Source organism: Phaethon aethereus, assembly GCF_964289735.1.
Source record: "Phaethon aethereus genome assembly, chromosome: W".
NCBI classification, from domain to species: domain Eukaryota; kingdom Metazoa; phylum Chordata; class Aves; order Phaethontiformes; family Phaethontidae; genus Phaethon; species Phaethon aethereus.
This window is the reverse complement of record NC_138581.1, coordinates 41,988,064-42,010,094: the sequence shown is the minus strand read 5'-3', so window position 1 is coordinate 42,010,094 and position 22,031 is coordinate 41,988,064. Positions and strand designations below refer to the sequence as shown.

Here is a 22,031-nt window from a genome sequence, read left to right as displayed (position 1 = left end):
TGCATAGTGTTAAATAGGGTTCGGTAGGCATGGGCCAGGCCCCAGCACATTGCAATGATTTGTGTCTCCTTGGAACTGCCAGGCTGACAGCATACTTCTTCCAAATATTCTGCTAGTTTATCAGGATTCTGCACTTGTTCAGGAGTGAAGTTCCAAAACACCGGAGGTGCCCACTGCCCCAGGCATTTGCCCATGCTGTTCCACACACCCTGCCAGTCATAACTATCCAGCCTTGGGGCAGATCTCCGGGTGATATTCTTAAATTGCTTGCTAACCTTAGACAAAACCGAAACAGTGTTCCCCAGAAGTAGCAATAGAGGTATTTTAACTAACCAAGGGTGTTCAAAATACTGAAAAATTATTGTGATGAAGGAGGAAACATTATGATAGAGGGTAGCAAAGGTACCATTCTGCATTTCCTCCATAAAAAGCCTTTCAGAGGAAGAAGTGCAATTGCTAATTGTCTCCACAAGATAGTAGCCAAAATACAGTAACGGCTTTAGTACAGAGCTCAGATACCACATTAAGCTCAAGGTCAGTGTCCTAAAAACAAATCTCACAGGCGAGACATTACTAATCATTGCAGAGTACAGCAGCCTGCAGAAACCAACACCGATCCTTAACATGTACGGCAAAGACGAGAGCGTGATGCAAATCAAATAAACTGATATCATGACCTGCAACCATTATTATCTCAAGCCTTATGCCCCACGTTGGGCGCCAAAAAGGACTGTCGCGGTTTAGCCCCAGCCGGCAACTAAGCAGCACGCAGCCGCTCGCTCACTCCCCCTCCCCCAGTGGGACGGGGGAGAGAATTGAGGAAAAAACTCATGGGTTGAGATAAAAAGTTTAACAGGACAGCAAGAGAGAAGGAAACAACAATGATAACAACAATAATAATACCAACAAAGGAATGTACAAGAACAAGTGATGCCCAATACAGTAATTGCTCACCACCCGGCGATCGACAGCCCATCCCCGAGCAGCGATTCCCGCCCTCCGGCTAACTCCAGTTTATGTACTGGGCATGACGTTGTATGGTAGGAAATATCTCTTTGGCCAGCCTGGGTCAGCTGTCCAAACGTTATCAACATTTTCTCATCCCAAATCCAAAACACAGCCTCACACTAGCTTATGTGAAGAAAACCAACTCTATTCTGGCTGAAACCAGGACAGGTGGTCTCAAACCTCATCTTCTCTTACAGTGGGAGGGACTTTGCTCCTCCAGTTCCCGTGTTGCAGTCTATCTGCTCGAGAGGTGTGGGAAGAGACACTGCCAGTGAAGACTGAGGCATAGACGTCATTGAGTACCTCAGCCTTCTCATCCCTTGTTACCAGTTTGCCAGTCTTGCTCATCAAGGGGGGTACGCTTTCTTTGACCTTCCTTTTCTGGCTGACACACCTGTAGAAGCCCTTCTTATTCTTTGCATCCCTGTCCTGGTCACCTACAACTATAACCTGTCATCTTCCTCATGGGGGGTGGTCGTGATGTGGGGTGGAGGCCTTTCTGCCTTTCTGACCTTGGCAACACCTCTGGTGTAGCTGGACTGTTGCCCACATCATCCATGGATTCACCTTCCACATCTGGAGCCTCATACCTGTTGTATAGAGGCACTTGGGGAGGCAAGGTGGGCAAGGAGGGGGTTCGCCTGCCACCCCGAGCATGGACTTGCCTCCATTTACTCCTTTCCTTTAAGCTGCCTTCAGCCTGGCAGGGGGAGGATACAGGACCCCCTTGATCTTGGGTTTTTTCTGGTGGCTGTTCCTGTTTCTGTCTCAGGGAGAGCAGAGCATGGTTCCATCGGTTACCAGTGAGAGGCTCTGGCACTCTCTGCAGCCTGAGACCTGGGTGGCTGTATGTTTCTGTGGGAGCTCTGTCTGGGTTGCCACACCCATTCTGGCAAGTGCAGAGGACAGGGCTTTCTGCTGGGTGGCTACCATAGCTAAGCTCCTCCTGAGAGGGTGATGACCACCAACTGAACTCACCTCTTGAGCTCGTAGGGGAACTACGCGCTTCTTGCGCACCCTTCCTGCGTGCCCTTCCGCGCAAACTACCGTGCAAACTACTGCACCACGCCCTGTCTGACACACCATGCTCTGTTCGCCCACTCTGGTCTCTAGCGTTCCCCAGGCTTCTTTTTACAGGTGTGGGGGTGGGCCACCATTGCTCTGGCAACGCCCAGGCTTTGTCAGCGTCTCCCAGGAGAGCTGCCAGCTCCTGCCGGGTCTCTCTGCTGCCCTGGCGTTTCCCTGCCTCAGGAAACCCCCTGTACACTAGGATGTGCTGCTCTGCTGCGTGTCAGGCCCGCTCCGGAGCAGTTCCCCTCAGCTGACATCAGCTCTGCAAATCTGTAACATGCTGTGGAAACTAAAAAAAGTAGACAACTGTAAAACAAAGTAAATATCCAAGTTTCTTCCAGATTCTCTGCAAGAAACTGTTTCCTTGGCCTGGAATTTGCTTTTAGTTTAAACTATTTTAATTACAGAGGGAACGCACAGGCCATAAGACAATCCAGAGGTCAAAATTACACCTTTTTTGCTAAGTACGGCTCTGAAGCATGATTGTATTATACTGTTCAATGGACTGAAGTCTATACTGTTTAAGGAAATTGGAATGCTTTGCATGTCCTCTTTCCTGTGATTACTGTCAATAAATGGTTGTGGAGTACCCACACCCATTAGCACAGCCCATTCAGTGAGTTTCCCCCACTGTAGCAAGGCAACAGTTCCTCTTAACAGATTAATAGAAACAGATCCTCCTGCTCAACATGAAATGAGAATGTCAGCAAAATCTCCTTCCACATGATAATCCCTTACAAATTGTAATTATCAGAGAATCATAGAATGGTTTGGGTTGGAAGGGACCTTAAAGATCATCTAGTTCCAACCCCCCTGCCATGGGCAGGGACACCTTCCACTAGACCAGGTTGCTCAAAGCCCCATCCAGCCTGGCCTTGAACACTTCCAGGGATGGGGCATCCACAACTAATTCCTGTTGTAATTACAGGCTTTAATAGGTTTAAGAGGGTTGTTAGGTGCAGAGCAACTATTCCCACTAGGGACTCTTCAGGAATACAATCAGTGCAGCCAAACTATGCACTTGAGACAGTGCTGTGATCAAAGGATCCTATCCTTACTCCTAAAGAGTCACTTAAATAATACAACATCTCCATTTGGATTTCTTTTTGGTGACTTATGTGTCTTCCATGTGTTCTGTTGAAAGGTGGTTTGATTTTCATTTGATCCAGCAATTCACATTGTAGGGCACAATAAAAAACAAACAAAAGACCATTTCAAGCTTTTATATATATAGTAGATTGAAATATAAGAAGAATGGCATTCTGTAATGCAATTATTGAAAAAGTGGACAGAAAGATTAAAACTTACAAAGTTGTTAGGAAATGTTAAATGTACAAAAACCTAATTAGTATTGAAAAATATTTAAATCTTCCAAGTCTAAAGACCTTTTAGAATCTGAGCTCTTGACCCATGAGTTTTCTTGCTTTTGCTCTTTCTAGTCTCTCGGGGGGGGGGATGCGAGCAGCTGTGCAGGTGCTTGGCCAGGGTCAATCCACCACAAAGAACTTAAATGACTTAGAAAAGCTTATTTATTACTCAAGACATGGGAGCTGAAGCTGGGATCAGTCTTTTCACCAGAAGAGCTACAGAACTGCCATAAAATTGTGACAGCTTCCAAAGGCTGCCTAGCTTGGCAAGGGGGAGCTGACTTCCAGGTGAAAGTCTCCATAGCTCATTAGAGTAACTCAGAGATTACACAGCCCAAGATTATACCACTAAGAACTTGGTTTACCTCCTTGGAGGGTTTTTTTTGTTTAGGGTTTTTTTTTTGTGGGTTGGTTTGTTTTTTAAATAAAACCCTAAGCTTCCCACAGTTCTGATAGGCAGAATCTCCCACATACAACTATGCAGCAGACAGGAACATAGGGACACAGGAGCATGACTCATCTCACCATTATAGACAAGCTCTCAAGTACCAAAGTGCATAAAGTTGCAACATCAAAATAATACTGAAATTCACACAAATTCATTTCTGAATACAATGCTTAGTTATTATTTTTATATAATTTTAACTTAATTTTGTCTTGTATCAGCAACTGGTTTTGAATCATAAACAGACTAATTCCAACCAGTAGAACAGCCAGGAACCAGAAAAGTCATGTCCTTACATTTCACAGAATCACAGAATCACTAGGTTGGAAAGGACCTTCAAGATCATCAAGTCCAACCATTAATCCAGCGCCACCATGCCCCCTAAACCATGTCCTGAAGCGCCACATCCACACGTTTTTTGAACACTTCCAGAGATGGCGACTCCACCACCTCCCTGGGCAGCCTGTTCCAATGACTGACCACCCTCTCGATGAAGAAATTTTTCCTAATATCCAATATCCCATGCTGTTGTGAGGCTGATGGCAGCAGTTACAGTGGCATCTCTCATGCTACATTTGTCAACAGGGACGAACACATGCTCCCCATTGCACTCAGTCTAGAGACAAGGAGCATCTAAACTCTTCTTTCCAGCAAAGGCTGGGTCTGGTCCTATTACTGAATACAATGGCAGGCAAATCACTGTGAATAAAGCATGATTTTTATCTGGCAAGAAATAGAAGTTAAATTTTTCCCTTTCCCCCTCTTTATGTGAAAATTTGGTCCTTGTTCTACCTTAAAAATGCTAGATAATATTTCCTCCAATTTTAAGGCTTTATCCAAAGCCCAGTCCAGTTATTTCAGTGGCCTTTGGATCAAGTCTTTTCTCATGATAAAGTCCAATTACAAACATTTAATATTTCTCTCAAGTCATTGATAAACACTACCAGAAAGTAACAAAAAGTTCAGAAAATTAAAAAAGATAAAACTTAGAAAGAAAAACAGACATCTGAGAAAAATGTTGCCCATGAAAACCAGAAACTAGATGAAAAAAATGGCAATTATGTTCTAGTTACACATTTATTATAAATTCATGATGGAAGAGATGAGAGGTAGGTCACCTGTAAATGATACTAGGCAAGGGTCAAAATAAAATATTGTTTACATCTTCAGTTTCAGACATCCAACATCGAGAAAATGTTAGCAAAGAAAGACTGAGGAGTCTTGTAAGGGACAAATTAAGAAGTATAATAAGTTGAAATCGATAGCCCAACTCAGGTGCATCTACACCAATGCACGCAGCATGGGCACCAAACAGGAGGAGCTGGAAGCCATTGTGCAGCAGGGCAGCTATGATGTAGTTGCCATCACAGAAACATGGTGGGATGACTCTTATGACTGGAGTGCTGCAATGGATGGCTATAAGCTCTTCCGAAGGGATAGGCAAGGAAGGAGAGGCGGTGGGGTGGCCCTGTATGTTAGGGAGTGTTTTGATTGCATAGAAATCAATGATTGTGAAGACCAAGTAGAGTGCTTGTGGGTAAGGATGAGGGGGAAGGACAATGAGGCAGATATCTTGCTGGGAGTCTGTTACAGACCACCCAACCAGGACGAAGAGACGGATGAGACATTCTGTAAGCGACTGGCAGAAGTCTCACATTCGCTGGCCCTTGTTCTTGTAGGGGACTTCAACCTACCGGACATCTGCTGGAAGTATAACACGGCAGAGAGGAAACAGTCTAGGAGGTTCCTGGAGTGTGTGGAGGATAACTTCCTGACACAGCTGGTGAGTGAGCCCACCAGGGGAGGTGCCTTGCTGGACCTGCTGTTTACAAATAGAGAAGGACTGGTGGGAGATGTGGTGGTCGGAGGCCGTCTTGGGCTTAGTGACCATGACATGATAGAATTCTCAGTTGTGAGGGAAGTAAGGAGAGGGGTCAGCAAAACTGCTACCATGGACTTCCGGAGGGCAGACTTTGGCCTGTTCAGGTCACTGGTTGAGAGAGTCCCTTGGGAGACAGTCCTGAAGGACAAAGGGGTCCAGGAAGGCTGGACAGTCTTCAGGAAGGAAATCTTAAAGGCGCAGGAGCAGGCGGTCCCCATGTGCCATAAGAAGAGCTGGCGGGGAAGGCGACCGGCCTGGCTGAACAGGGAGATTTTGCTGGGATTCAGGGAAAAGAGGAGAGTTTATCACCTCTGCAAGAAGGGGCAGGCAACTCACGAAGAGTACAAGGATCTCGTTAGGTCAAGCAGGGACAAAATTAGAAAGGCAAAAGCCCAGCTAGAGCTCAGTCTGGCCAGAGTTGTAAAGGATAACAAGAAGTGCTTCTACAAATATATTAACAACAAAAAGAGAGGCAAGGAGAATCTCCATCCCCTACTGGATATGGCGGGGAACATTGTCTCCAAGGATGAGGACAAGGCTGAGGTACTTAATGCCTTCTTTGCCTCAGTCTTTAATAGCCACTCCAGGTATCCACAGGGTATTCAGCCCCCTGAGCTGGAAGATGGGGATGGAGAGCACAATAACCCACCCATAATCCAGGAGGAAGCAGTCAAGGACCTGTTAAGCCACGTGGACACCCACAAGTCTATGGGGCCTGATGGGATCCACCCAAGAGTACTGAGAGAGCTGGCGGAGGAGCTTGCCGAGCCACTCTCCATCATTTATCAGCAGTCCTGGTTAACAGGGGAGGTCCCAGAAGACTGGAGACTTGTCAGTATGATGCCCATCTACAAGAAGTGCTGGAAGGGGGATCCCAGGAACTACAGGGCTGTCAGCCTGACCTCCGTACCAGGGAAGATCATGGAGCGGTTCGTCTTGAGAGTGCTCACAGGGCACCTGCAGGACAACCAAGGGCTCAGGCCCAGCCAGCATGGGTTCATGAAAGGCAGGTCCTGCTTGACCAACCTGATCTCCTTCTATGATCGGGTGACCCGCCTAGTGGATGAGGGAAAGACTGTGGATGTTGTCTCCCTGGACTTTAGTAAAGCCTTTGACAGCGTCTCCCACAGCATTCTCCTGGAGAAACTGGCTGCTCATGGCTTGGACGGGTTTACTCTTCGCTGGGTAAAGAACTGGCTGGACGGCCGAGCCCAGAGAGTTGTGGTGAATGGCGTTAAATCCGGCTGGCGGCCGGTCACAAGCGGTGTTCCCCAGGGCTCGGTTCTGGGGCCGGCCTTGTTCAATATCTTTATAGATGATCTGGATGAGGGGATCGAGTGCTCCCTCAGTAAGTTTGCAGATGACGCCAAGTTGGGTGGGAGTGTTGATCTGCTGGAGGGTAGGGGGGCTCTGCATAGGGATCTGGACATGCTGGATCAATGGGCAGAGGTCAACTGTATGAGGTTTAATAAGGCCAAGTGCCGGGTCCTGCACTTGGGTCACAACAACCCCATGCAACGCTACAGGCTTGGGGAGGAGTGGCTGGAGAGCTGCCTGGCGGAAAAGGACCTGGGGGTGCTGGTTGACAGCCGGCTGAATATGAGCCAGCAGTGTGCCCAGGTGGCCAAGAAGGCCAACAGCATCCTGGCCTGTATCAGAAATAGTGTGGCCAGCAGGAGTAGGGAAGTGATTGTGCCCCTGTACTCGGCACTGGTGAGGCCGCACCTTGAATACTGTGTTCACTTTTGGGCCCCTCACTACGACAAGGATGCTGAGGTGCTGGAGCATGTTCAGAGAAGGGCAACAAGGCTGGTGAGGGATCTGGAGCACAAGTCTTCTGAGGAGCGGCTGAGGGAACTGGGGTTGTTTAGTCTGGAGAAGAGGAGGCTGAGGGGAGACCTTATCGCTCTCTACAACTACCTGAAAGGGGGTTGTGGCGACGAGGGCGCTGGTCTCTTCTCCCAAGTAACCAGCGATAGGACGAGAGGAAATAGCCTCAAGTTGCGCCAGGGGAGGTTTAGATTGGATATTAGGAAAAATTTCTTCACTGAGAGGGTGGTCAGGCATTGGAACAGGCTGCCCAGGGAGGTGGTGGAGTCGCCATCTCTGGAAGTGTTCAAAAAACGTGTGGATGTGGCGCTTCAGGACATGGTTTAGGGGACATGGTGGCGTTGAGTTAATGGTTGGACTCGATGATCTTGAAGGTCCTTTCCAACCTTAGTGATTCTGTGATTCTGTGAAATATTTGTAAAATAGCCCTTAAAAAATAACCCTCATTGATATACAATTAGGTATGCTGTGTTATCCTTCAAATAAAGAAGAATGGGGATTCAAATTTCATAATGGAGTTAAAATTCTACTGTTACTCACCACTAACTTAATCCCATGCCTCTGATAACTGCCTCACACAGGTCAAAAACCTGTTCCCATAAAATATGGACTATTCTAAGAAAACTGAACTCATTGTATGTACTTGTGATACAAGACATTTAAAAATAACCTCTGAGTCATTTTGCTGATTCACGCTAACAGCTTCGCAGCAGCAGGTACTGGTGTTTTGGCAGTAACGTAAATTCATGCTAATTTTCTTTGAGATCATTCCTAAAAAAGCAGAAATGGAAGCCAGTGCCGGAATGATTGTCACAGAAGTGCAACAATTCATTAGCTGGAAAAAAAAAGTCATTTATTATCACATCTCTGTAATTTTGATTAGTAATAAGAAAGTACAGCTTTGACAATTCATGTATCCAAATGTATAGGCCACCAAAAATCCTAGCATCCCCCCCCCAAAAAAAAAAGCTCGCAAGTAGATAAGAGTGCCACATGTGCTGCCCTGCCAATTGTCCTTGCAAGGACACACATGCTCCCCTGCCTTGGTGCTGCTGAACCACCACTGTAACCTTGCACCACTCGCAGCAATGCCCTGCAGGGACACCAACCACAGCCGCAGAAGCATCTGTCAGCTCAATTCCTTATTCAAGTCCTATTCTGTCTCCATTTTCTTTCTGCCAAGACAGAAATACTTTAAGATATAAAAAAAGTCTAGTAGCCAACTAAAATTAACCTCTCTCAACATATAATGAGCTAAAATCATAGAATCATACAATCACAGAATCATTTCGGTCAGAAAAGAGCCTTAAGATCATTGAGCCCAACCATTAACCTAACACTACCAAGTCCACCACTAAACCATGCCCCTAAGCACCCCGTACACACATCTTTTAAATACCTCCAGGGACTCAACCACTTCCCTGGGCAGTCTGTTCCAATGCTTAACAATCCTTGCCGTGAGGAAATTTTTCCTAATATCCAATCTAAACCTCCCCTGGCGCAACTTGAGGCTGTTTTCTCTTATCCTGTCTCTTGTTACCCGGGAAAAGAGACCAACACCCACCTCACTACAACCTCCTTTCAGGTAGTTGTAGAGAGCGATAAGGTCTCCCCTCAGCATCCTTTTCTCCAGACTAAACCACCCTAGTTCCCTCAGCCGCTCCTCATAGAATTCTTGTTCTCTAGACCCTTCACCAGCTTCATTGCTCTTCTCTGGACACGCTCCAAGAACTCAACGTCCTTCTTGTAGTGAGGGGCCCAAAAGTGAACACAGTACTCAAGGTGCGGCCTCACCAGTGCCGAGTACAGGGGCACAATCACTTCCCTACTCCTGCTGGCCACACTATTGCTGATACAGACCAGGATGCTGCTGGCCTTCTTGGCCACCTGGGCACACTGCCAGCTCATGTTCAGCCGGCTGTCAACCAGCACCCCCAGGTCCCTTTCCGCCAGGCTGCTCTCCAGCTACTCCTGCCCAAGCCTGTAGCGTTGCATGGGGTTGTTGTGGCCAAAGTGCAGGACCCAGCACTTGGCCTTATTAAACCTCATACAGCTGACCTCTGCCCATTGATCCAGCCTGCCCAGATCCCTCTGCAGAGCCCTCCTACCCTCCAGCAGATCAACATTCCCACCCAGCTTGGTGTCATCTGCAAACTTACTGAGGGAGCACTCGATCCCCTCATCCAGATCATCAATAAAGATATTAAACAAGACCGGCCCCAGAACCGAGCCCTGGGGAACACCGCTTGTGACCGGCCGCCGACTGGATTTAACTCCGTTCACCACAACTCTCTGGGCTTGGCCATCCAGCCAGTTCTTTACCCAGTGAAGGTACACCTGTCCAAGCCACGAGCTGCCAGTTTCTCCAGGAGAATGCTGTGGGAGACGCTGTCAAAGGCTTTACTAAAGTCCAGGGAGACAACATCCACAGCCTTTCCCTCATCCAGTTGTCATAGAAGGAGATCAGGTTGGTCAAGCAGGACCTGCCTTCCATGAACCCGTGCTGTCTGGGCCTGATCCCTTGGTTGTCCTGCACATGCCCTGTGAGCACCCTCAGGATGAACCTCTCCATGATCTTCCCTGGTACGGAGGTCAGGCTGACAGGCCTGTAGTTCCTGGGATCCTCCTTCCAGCACTTCTTGTAGATGGGCATCACATTGGCAAGTCTCCAGTCGTCTGGGACCTCCCTGGTTAGCCAGGACTGCTGATAAATGACTCCACTCAATAGCTATTCCAGCTATCATAGTCTCTAATAGCTGCAGAATAATATTTATGGTTGCCCATAAATGTACATATCGGACTACTTGAGTTTTTAAGCTGAATTAATTCCTAGGCTCTTAGTGATGGTGCTCAGATACTGGTTGAGCAATCTGACCTTGACTTCTTAGCTCTTTTTTTGTGTCTTTCATTGTAAGTGATAAGTTTTGCTCAAGTACCTACGTTCTCTTACTTGACAAATTTTGATTAACTGTAATTTTCAGTAAAATAGCACTAAAACCATGCCCTTTATGCATGATATTAACTGGATGTAGATCCGCTTTGACAAAAGCAATAGGACTACACACCATTTTGGCAAACTATGGAATTATGGGTATTGATGACCAAAATTCCCAGACACTAACAAACCTTAATTGTAACTTTTGAAATGGTAATTTTCAGAAATAAACCTATTAAGGCTTTTTGGGATAATGATAGTTTCAAAGAACGACAGCCTTCTCTAGGAAGCCCAAAGGAGGCAAGCCCACTGCTGCTGCTGAGGCAAGCAGCTACCAAGGGGACACCAAACACATCTTGCACTCTGCCAAGGTCCTCCCTGGCCACATGCAGGCTGGTGAAAATAAATTCTTGAGCACAGGTGAAGAAGGACTCACTTAAGCCAGTGCAGTCACCGACCCCTGACTTATGGGCAACAGGAGACCTTCTGGTACTGCTCAGATAGGAAATGTGCCTTCCACAGATACATGTTCTTCATAACAACAGGACAAAATACAACATAGCCACAGTGCATTGCTTGAGCAGTATTACCTAGAAGATTTGGGGTGAGTAGCTACTGCACAGCTATTGAAATAAAACAGATTTTAATCTATACAAGTACTTGAATACACACCAATGAAACAGTCAAGTGTCCCCAGGTGGAAGCTGAGGGACAAAACAGCAGGTGTGGAAGTCTTGCAGAAGGGCCTTCAATGGCTTCATCCACACACAAAATCCTTTTACTCTGTCTTTTGTGAAGCAGGATATTTAGCTTTATGCAGCTGAAACTTTTTTTTTAATTAAGATTGGTAGCAACAGCTGCAATTTCAACAGAGCTCTTTCCAAGACTCTCCCCTTGCTCTGCCTCACTTCCAGATACACAGTTCCTTTTCCAGCACGTACACGTTACAACTTATTGTTTGAATTTTTTGTCCTTGTGAAGTTAGCATAAAATGGAAGTTATCAGTACATGACAGAGAAAACAGAGGCAAGCACTGGAATACCCATTTTAAGTCATGTTGCCTGTTATCTTGGCAATAAGCTCTGTTACTCATTTTTCACCAGCACCTGACAACAACATCTCTGCAAGATTTGTTACTATTAAGGAGTCTGCTAACTCAGCTGCTTTACAAGGTATCAGAAAAGATCTGCTGGCATTTCCATTCTGAATCCTATTTTTCAGGGAATCATAAATCATCCATAAATTGCCCAGCAGCTGAATATATGATGCACAAATACCACTGTGACAATCCATTCCCTTGATAAGAGCACAAAAAGAGTGTTGGGATCCGGTCATGTTCCCTGCAATATCAATATGTACATTGCTATTCACTACACATGGAGAAGGATTAGACCTCAAGTGAAAACACACAAATCCTTTGACAGACATTCTCTTGCATGTCTCTCCTTCGACAGTGCAGGCATATGGCATGGGGACAGGGTTGGCCCTGTTTCCTCAAAGCTTCCTTTTGGAGAAAGTCTCCTACCCTTTACATTGCTGCTGCATGTATACTCAAGCTGCTTTGAGAAGCATACAAGCATGTACTGAATTGGCACTGCAATTACCATAATAAACATTATAATCAAAAAGTCTTCAGATAATATTCAGACCTCACTATAGTAAGAGCTGTGCAGACATACTAAATGACCCTACTCTTCCTCAAGTGTAAACTGTCCCTACGTTTGAGTCACACAAAAAGTTCAGTCTCAAAAGATTGAAAAAAAGGCTATTGAATTAAATCCCATAGACTACCCCATCATCTTGGATGAATATTTTCCTTGGACAAGAGGTCACCTAGTTACCCAAATTCCAGAGAATTTCTGAGTTTGGGACCATAAGAGAATATGTACTTACAATCCTCTTTAGTATAAATGTTGCCAGTTACCCTGGTTAAACACTCAAAATTCAACATTTGTTGAACAGAAATCATAGAATCATAGAATGGTTGGCATTGGAAGGGACCTTTTAAGGCCATCTAGTCCAACCCCCCTGCAGTGAGCAGGGACATCTGCAACTAGATCAGGTTGCTCAGAGCCCCGTCCAACCTGACCTTGAATGTTTCCAGCTACAACCTCTCTGGGCAACCTGTGAAGATCCCTTTATGCAAGTCACAAGGCACTTAATACTTCTCCCCTGTGACAAGTAGCAATGCTAATTCCAAAACAGCTTTCTCTAGGAAGGCAACACAAGTATAGATCTATAAATCAAACATTCTGAAATTTTATTAACAAATGGCAAGAAAAAACCCTCCTTCCTATCAAACAGTAGAGAAGACTCAAAGGAGCCTCATGTAGATTCAACATCAGAGAACCACAAACAGACTAGAGAGACTAAAATATTGTCCTCTGATCTGTGCAGTGGGATTCTGAAGGTGTCAGCAGGCTTCTCCACAAAATTTGAGAAATAAAATTTCTCTTTCAATATAGATTTTGGCAGCTTATTGTTTAAAGATTGAACAGTGCTGAAAAACACATTCATCACTGCTTGTCATAGAGATGTTGATGAATTCCAGTCACATGCAATTAAGCTGCAATTTAACACAATGACAGACTAAATAGGCAAGTCTAGACAAACAAGAAAAAAACAACCAAAAATACAATTCCTAGAGAAAAATTCCTAGAGGATTCTATAATTGTTCTGTTGAAAAAAAGAGGTGTACAATCTTATTTCATTTATCATATGAAAGCAGAGTATTTGCTTTATTTTAATTCATGCAATGCTATCAAGAGGTATCATCTAAACAAGACAGCAAAAAAAAACCTAGACACACTGGAATATTTTTGCTAAACAAGAAGCACAAGATCTTTTTTTTTCCCTGAAGTTTTATTTTAAAACACATGCATGTTAAAAATGAGGTGCACTGTATATTGCATTCCTTAAAGATAAATTCTGCTAATTTCACTTATCAGAATACCCTCTCTGTAAAACAAGGCAACTGATGTCACTGAGAAGTTGAACTGGCTTCATGACATTTAAATTGAAACGAAAGATATGTATTCTAGGCCTGAGTTTACTTCTATGTAATTCAGGAACTATATGCCTTGACACTAAATCTTCACACTGAGTATTCTTGTATTGGTTCTGTTGTTTTTCAAACCAAGGGAAGAATCAGAGAGGTATATTTTTTTCTTAAATCTGGCAATGTTTTACTCTCTATAGATATGGAGAGATATGGCAAAATCTGCTGTAATCTATGCTGCAAGAGGAAGAATTAGTAACATAAGACATTTTGGTACATTATTCAAGACCATCAGGTCAGTGATGTCATGCTAGCAAGACATCAGGTTCTCTTTGACAACAGTGTATAGCGACTGACTTTAGGAATGTGATGCAATAGTACGATACATTTCATAGCCCTTTTCACCATACTTAAGAGATGTTACTGAAGCCAGAATTTATAACATTCATCGATACTAGGTTGTACAAGTCAATGTGCACATGGCCACAATAATTTCACCAATGAAAGCAACCTATACTCCTTGAAGAAAGCTTTTTATACGAAAACCAAGATTAGTTTCACACATACTCACTCAGCATTTGTGTTAAAGTAATGAGATGTTGGAAAACTTACCAAACACTTGATTCCCATGCACTTAGAATAAAATAACATTTTACACTTCACAAAAATGTTGGGTTTTTTATTTACTTTATGAATCCTCTAAAGGAAGGACAGGCTTAAAAAGGCAGCAGAAGAGAAGATTTAGTCTCATGAGCCCTGTAAAATTCTAATTTCTTTATACAGACCAAAGAAAGTTCCTGTGAGTCAAGGTAGACCCTCCACCCCTCAGTTTTTTCATACCAGGAAAGATAAAAGTCCAAGCCTTTTGGGAACAAAGATGGGGCTTGAGCCACACTCATACAACAGCTGTGACACCATTTCTGGCTCTATCAAACTGTAGACCTAACCTTTCAGGTTATTTTCTGTATGTGCTCTACCTACCACAGTGAGAAACAGCTTCAGTCTCCAGGACTACTGGATTGGTGCTACATGAACAAACTGTTCAGTCAAAAAGTGAGTTTCACTTAATTTTAATGGGACCCTAAAACTAACATCTACTGCCAAAGTAATCACGATGAGATACATGAAGCTAACCTAAAAGACTGATTAAAGTTTCAGACATTTCCTGTTCTCAGAAAGTTAAAACAAATTATAATTTTCAAGCCACATTTTAAAAGAAAAAAAAAAGTATTCATTGTAAAAAATCACAAATGAAAGTGGACCATCGAATACCTGTGTATATTTATTAATATAAAAAAAACCCACACAAAACAAAACTTTGTCAAACACTTCCAAAAACTCACCTCGAATTTCAGGAGAGAATCGAGCTGAATGACGAGACACAAAAAGTTTCAGTTCTTGATCCAAGTTGCATTCAATCAAGTTTGTGTCCCATGATCGGATTCCTAAAATTCAAAATGCAAAACACATCTAGCTTGATATATGAGCACTGGATGTTTTAATTGATTATTTCTCCATTTACATTCCTGCTATTTGCATATTTCTAAATTCCAAAACCAGCCTCTTCCTTTCAAGCCACGCAGCTATCCTTTGCAAAGTGCTGAGTGCTCAGAAGCAGCACTCTGCACAGGCATCAGTCACAAGCAAGAGGAAATCACAGAATCACAGAATCACTAAGGTTGGAAAGGACCTTCAAGATCATCAAGTCCAACCATCAATCCAGCGCCACCATGTTCCCTAAACCACGTCTTGAATCTGCCTTTCCAAAAGGTAACAATCCTTTAAGGTCCCAGCTTTAGGAATGCTGGTTCCCACATCCTAGCAGCCACATTACAAGAAGTTATTGATGACCCAGAATTGACTTTAAAATACCAATAAACTGATTTATAAAACTGAAAAGAGTGAATCATTCAGGGGATACATCAGCCCTATTGCAAGACCATTGTATTTGCACCCTCGAGAAAAAAAAAAAGAGACAGCATCACCTAGCATGTTGCAAATTAATATTTAAATACAAAGTATTAAATTGCTGACTTATTCATTCAAAAGCTTTGAGGCATTCCATATTTTAAATTAAAATGTAAGTAATCTTTTATTTATGAAATACCAAAATTGTAGTGCTGAGATTTTAAAATGCTACGCTTGATCTTTTTTCTTTTAAAAAATAAACATAACATCTCTATTCCCTACCATTTTTCCCCCCAGCTACTTAGAAAGTGAGACACGTGCGTGGAGTAATTGCTGAGGGGTACTTTGGAAATTTACCCTCTAAGAACAGCCTTGAAACCAGGTGGAACGTAGCACTCATGTACAACGGGTCTGTGCCATGGAGACTCCCTGAACAGCCTTGGATGTTGGCAACATCAGGGGCGCCTGGTGTGCTGACTCTGGGAGAGATTACATGGAGGGTGGAGCGGAGTGGAGACATCGCAGCCACACTCTGTGAACAGGGGAGTTTAGGGATACACAGGATGTACATTGATAAGCTGCGCTTACAATGTCCTGGGCCAAAGACCTGTCAACTTTGATGAAGTGCTGTACTTAGAGTGAACTTTGCTAATTATAATATCATTATAATACTAAAACGCACACCCCTCTCAAAAGCTACCACCCCCCCAAGGTGCGACCCCTCCTCAATGAGTGTGCGCACTGAATTTTTCCTAGTCTGTACCTTTAAACGCGAAGCGAGAGAATTCTGCACCAATCCTGATAAAGGTATGTATGACTAGAGTCACTCAAGCTCCACCTGCGAAGTAAACCACTATAAAATAATGTTTTAAGAGCTGGATGTTAGGGAAGATACCATCGTCATGTACCACTCCAACTTCTGGGATCAGTCGACGGGCTGAGCCTCTCTTCCCCCCCATCGGGACGCCGTTGGGTAAGATTTGAACCCTTGGTCATACCAAGTGCCTTCCCGGGAAACTTAGAAATCTCTATATAGAGTCACTTTACATCTTTTAACGCGTTTATAGCCAAGTAGTGTCCCTCGTAGTTTTAGCATTTGCACGTGCTTTATAGGTAGTGAATTTATCACCGGCAATCCAAAGAACCTGTATATCTGTTGCTTCAATAAATCGCACTATTGATTGACTCAGCCGTGTGTTCAATAAATTGCACTATTGATTGACTCAGCCGTGTGTGGTCCCTGAACGCGACCGTACCTCTGAGTGCGGCCGTGTTAGTTCAGGAGGTGTCCGGCTGAGCAGGTAGTGTGATGTTAGTAGTGCATCCGGACCCGTGATAGTCCAACAAAGGTGTTGGGCGCGACCGGACTACTAACGCTGACTTTGGGCATCACTCAGAACCTAAGCTCAGCCGCCCCCAGTCCCTCCGATATCTGAGGATCGACTGGAAAGCAAGGGGGTTTAGTTTCTGCCAAATTGCTCTGCCTCTTAACGCAACAGAAAAAATTGGCGTCACGGACAGGATTGCCATGGATAAATTGCTGCAAAACCACAAATGTGCCCCTTCCCAGGCTGGGAAGGAGTGGGCTCAAAAGTTTTGGAAAGATGAAAAGAAAGTGGTAGAATGTATTGAGCAGTGTCAGGCTGCGCAAAAGACTGGAGCAAAAAAGGGTAAAGATGTGATTTGTGCGGTGTTGGGAGCCTGTTTGTCTTGTGCTCAGCAAGAAGCTAAAGAAACTCCTGCTCCCAAACTAGTTTCCGATGCAGAATATACTGCCTTAAAATCGGAAAATGAGGTGTTAAAGTCATCATTAGCCTTTGAGAGGGAGACAGGAAAAAAACTGGGAATCAGAGTTGATAAACTTGTAAGTGAGAACGATCATCTAAAACAAATGCTAGAAATTAAAGAACAATTGCTGGAAAGGGTTAATCGTCTGTTAGATAAAATGCAACCTTCTGCTCCAGTTAGGCAGGTTCGTAGATTAATGCGTAGTACAAACCCTGAAAATTGGGATGGCGATATTAGGTTTGATAGTGATGATGACGAGGAGGAAGAGACCTCCGATTCTGAATCTCAATTGATTTCTTTGAGACTTTTGGTTAAAACTGAGACTGTTGTTGATGACAATGACGAAGTCCGCACTACTGTGCGAACGATCCCGTGGTCACCAGCAGAGCTGATAAAAATACAAGAGAAATTCTCGAGGCGGTCAGGAGAATCAGAAGTCGAGTATGTGTGGCGAGTTTCTCTTGAAGGAGGAGACCGAATTATGTTAAGTGAGGAAGAAGCAGGAGGCTTTTGGGGACCAGGAGTATTTTTAACTGTTAGGCCAGGAGACCATAGTTACTCCTTAACTGCACGAGCTGCATACTGGGCAGGTGGCATAGATCCCCAGGAGAGAGGAGAACCACTGGAAATTAAAACCACCAGCTATTCCGATCTGGCCACAGCAGTACAGAAAGCAGCCTGCATTCAGGCAATATATGAGAGAGATGAATTAAGGAAATCCCCGATGCTAGCCCCTATTGATCCAGCCCGATTAACCTCTCTTATTCGTGGCCTCCCTGATTGTCTCAAGATGTTTGTAGCAAATACCCAGGATCGCATACAAGCTGCTAGTATAAAGGCTAATCGCAGTCGTGGACGAAATCGGCACACCCCCATACCCACCTGGAGTGAATTTGTACAAGACATAGACAGGTACGGACGCCGAATGGGCTGGGTCGGTTCGTCCAGTACAAAGTCCTCAGATCATGCTCGGCGAGTACGCCAAGTCCACATTCAAAACCCCAAATACCCTAAATTCAAAGAGAGATTTAAATCTAGTAAAGAACGGGGTGAATTGTGGCATAAAGCCATAGATTTGGGTGTACCCCGACAAATCTTGCGGGGCGCCTCTATAGAGGATCTCCGTACATTAGTCCAATCCCTGGGTAAGAGGAATAACCCAACAGGGGAGAAATGCCTTCCTGGGTGTCGTGGTTTAGCCCCAGCCGGCAGCTAAGCACCACGCAGCCGCTCGCTCACTCTCCCTCCCACAGCGGGACGGGGGAGAGAATTAGGAAAAACCTCGTGGGTTGAGATAAACACGGTTTAATAGGACAGAAAGAAAGAAGGGAACAATAATGATAATACCAACAAAGGAATGTATAAGAACAAGTGATGCCCAATACAGAAATTGCTCACCACCCCGTGATCGACAGCCCGTCCCCGAGCAGCGATTTCCGCCCCCCCGGCCAACTCCAGTTTATGTACTGGGCATGACGTCGTATGGTAGGGAATATCTCTTTGGCCAGTCTGGGTCAGCTGTCCCGGCTGTGTCCCCTCCCAGCTCCCCGTGCACCCCCAGCCTGCTCGCTGGCAGGCCAGCACAAGAAGCTGGACTGTCCTTGACGGCTCAGCAACAACCCAAAACATCAGCACATTATCAACAGTTCCTCATCCCAAATCCAAAACACAGTCTCACACTAGCTTCTGTGAGGAAAACCAGCTCTATCCTGGCTGAAACCAGGACAGTATCCACCCCTTATTCCATACCATTTACGTCATGCCCAGGTCCTATACTTTTCAATACATTCCAATTATTCATTATTACTCTTCCTGTCCTTTAATATATACACACAGATATCACTCTCTTAGTCCATGGGCCATCACTTAAAATGTCTATGGAGTTCAGTCAGTCCATGACTCTGGGCTTCATCCATCATAGCAGTCTCTCAGGGCAGGGGAGATGGTATGTGGTGTTGGATTGTCATCTGGCACGGTCCATGTCCATGATCTGCAGGTCGAAGGTGTCGATCTCGAGGGATTTGTTGGGCGCAAGCTGCTGAAGCCAGTTCTGGTTTCATCACTGCTGCACGTTGCTTGGTTTCAGTGAAGCTCATTCTTCATCAGTCTGGGTGATTCTTACTATAATACCATTGATATGGTAGATAGCAGCCATAGTAGTAATGTCATACTGAACAATTAACATAATACAATTCAAATCATTGACTGTTTTCACCCAAAATCAAGTTTCCTTGAGGTACACATCGGACTTCCCCATCCTTCCGCATTACCCACCAAGTGCACCCAGGTCCCTGGGCAAAGGCAATCCCACGAATGGGTTTGCCTTTTCCTAATGCAGGAGTAACCCAGACTGTCTTCCCCAGCATGTTTCTCACATGCACCACAGGGACTTTATCCCCTTCTACAGTACGTAGAAGTTTTGATTGGGCAGGGCCGGCTCTATTAGTAGATCCCCTAGTGTTGACTAACCAGGTGGCTTTGGCTAAATGTTTATCCCAATTTTTGAATGTCCCATCACCCATTGCTCTCAGTGTAGTCTTTAACAGTCCGTTGTATCGTTCAATTTTTCCGGAAGCTGGTGCATGATAGGGGATATGATACACCCACTCAATGCCGTGCTCTTTGGCCCAGGTGTCTATGAGGTTGTTTCGGAAATGAGTCCCATTGTCTGACTCAATTCTTTCGGGGGTGCCATGTCGCCATAAGACTTGCTTTTCAAGGCCCAGGATAGTGTTCCGGGCGGTGGCATGGGGCACAGGGTATGTTTCCAGCCATCCGGTGGTTGCTTCCACCATGGTAAGCACATAGCGCTTGCCTTGGCGAGTTTGTGGAAGTGTGATATAGTCAATCTGCCAGGCCTCCCCATATTTATATTTCAACCATCGTCCTTCATACCAGAGAGGCTTTAACCGCTTGGCTTGTTTGATCGCAGCACACGTTTCACATTCATGGATAACCTGTGCAATAGCATCCATGGTCAGGTCCACCCCTCGATCCCGAGCCCATCTATATGTTGCATCTCTTCCCTGATGGCCTGAGGTGTCATGGGCCCACCGAGCTATAAATAATTCACCCTTATGTTGCCAGTCCAGATCCACCTGAGCCACTTCAATCTTAGCAGCCTGATCCACCTGATGGTTGTTTTGATGTTCTTCGGTGGCCCGACTCTTGGGTACGTGAGCATCTACGTGACGTACTTTTATGACGAGATTCTCTAGTCGGGCAGCAATATCTTGCCACAATTCAGCAGCCCAGATGGGCTTGCCTCTGCGTTGCCAGTTGCTCTGCTTCCATTGCTGCAGCCACCCCCATAGAGCATTTGCTACCATCCATGAGTCAGTATAAAGATAGAGTACTGGCCATTTTTCTCGTTCAGCAATATCTAAAGCCAGCTGGATGGCTTTCACCTCCGCAAACTGACTTGATTCACCTTGTCCTTCAGCCACTTCTGCAACTCGTCGTATAGGGCTCCATACAGCAGCTTTCCACCTTCGATGTTTGCCTACAATACGACAGGACCCATCAGTAAACAGGGCATATTGCCTTTCGTTCTCTGGCAGTTCATTATATGGTGGAGCCTCTTCAGCACGCGCCACCTCCTCTTCCGGTGATATTCCAAAATCTTTGCCTTCTGGCCAGTCCATGATCACTTCCAAGATTCCCGGGCGATTAAGATTTCCTATTCGAGCCCGCTGTGTAATAAGCGCGACCCACTTACTCCACGTAGCATCAGTCGCATGATGTGTAGAGGGGACCCTCCCTTTGAACATCCAGTCCAGCACCGGCAGTCGGGGTGCCAGGAGGAGCTGTGCTTCAGTACCAACCACTTCTGAGGCAGCTCGAACTCCTTCATATGCCGCCAATATCTCCTTTTCAGTTGGAGTATAGCGGGACTCAGATCCCCTATATCCTCGACTCCAAAACCCTAGAGGTCGACCTCGAGTCTCTCCTGGTGCCTTCTGCCAGAGACTCCAGGTAGGGCCATTCTCCCCGGCTGCCGTGTAGAGCACATTTTTAACATCTTGTCCTGCCTGTACTGGCCCGAGGGCTACGGCATGAACTATCTCCTGTTTGATTTGTTCGAAGGCTTGTCGTTGCTCAGGGCCCCATTTAAAATCGTTCTTCTTCCGGGTCACTTGATAAAGAGGGCTTACAATCAGACTGTAATTTGGAATATGCATTCTCCAGAAACCCACAACACCCAGAAATGCTTGTGTTTCTTTGACCCTGAGCAACCCCACCACAGAAGGGTCCTCTGAGAGACCAGGCAAGGTGGACAGCTGTTTAATTTCTTCCGTCTCCAAGGCAGCTATACCAAAAGCCCACCGGTACCCTTTTGGATCCTTGAAATACCCTCTGCTGAGGTAGTCTATGCCCAGGATGCACGGAGCCTCCGGGCCAGTCACAATGGGGTGCTTCTGCCACTCATTCCCAGTTAGGCTCACTTCAGCCTCCAGTACAGTCAGCTGTTGGGATCCCCCTGTCACTCCAGAAATACAGATGGGTTCTGCCCCTGTATGGCTTGATGGCATCAGGGTACATTGTGCACCGGTGTCCACTAAAGCCTTATATTCCTGTGGGTCTGACGTGCCAGGCCATCTAATCCACACAGTGCAATAAACTCGGTTGTCCCTCTCCTCCGCCTGGCTGGAGGCAGGGCCCCTCTAATCCTGCTCATAGTACTCGTTACCCACTTCTTGTAAATAGGAATCAGAAGTCCCTTCAAGAGGATCAGAGGTGAGATCAGCTCTTCTATTCTTTCTGGGAAGCTGCCCACTGGAAAGTGGAGCGACGATTTT

General features: G+C 45.3%; 1 protein-coding gene across 1 annotated transcript in view; it reads right to left on the bottom strand.

The window, feature by feature from the left end:
* LOC309415110 (microtubule-associated protein 1B-like) overlaps window positions 1-22,031 on the bottom strand; it is a gene marked incomplete at both ends in the record, with an annotated part of 113,618 nt that overhangs the window by 78,653 nt on the left and 12,934 nt on the right. The window contains one exon of the mRNA XM_082012556.1: window positions 14,880-14,981. Coding sequence (XP_081868682.1) covers window positions 14,880-14,981 — 102 coding nt within the window. The remainder of the gene's footprint in view (window positions 1-14,879; window positions 14,982-22,031) is intronic.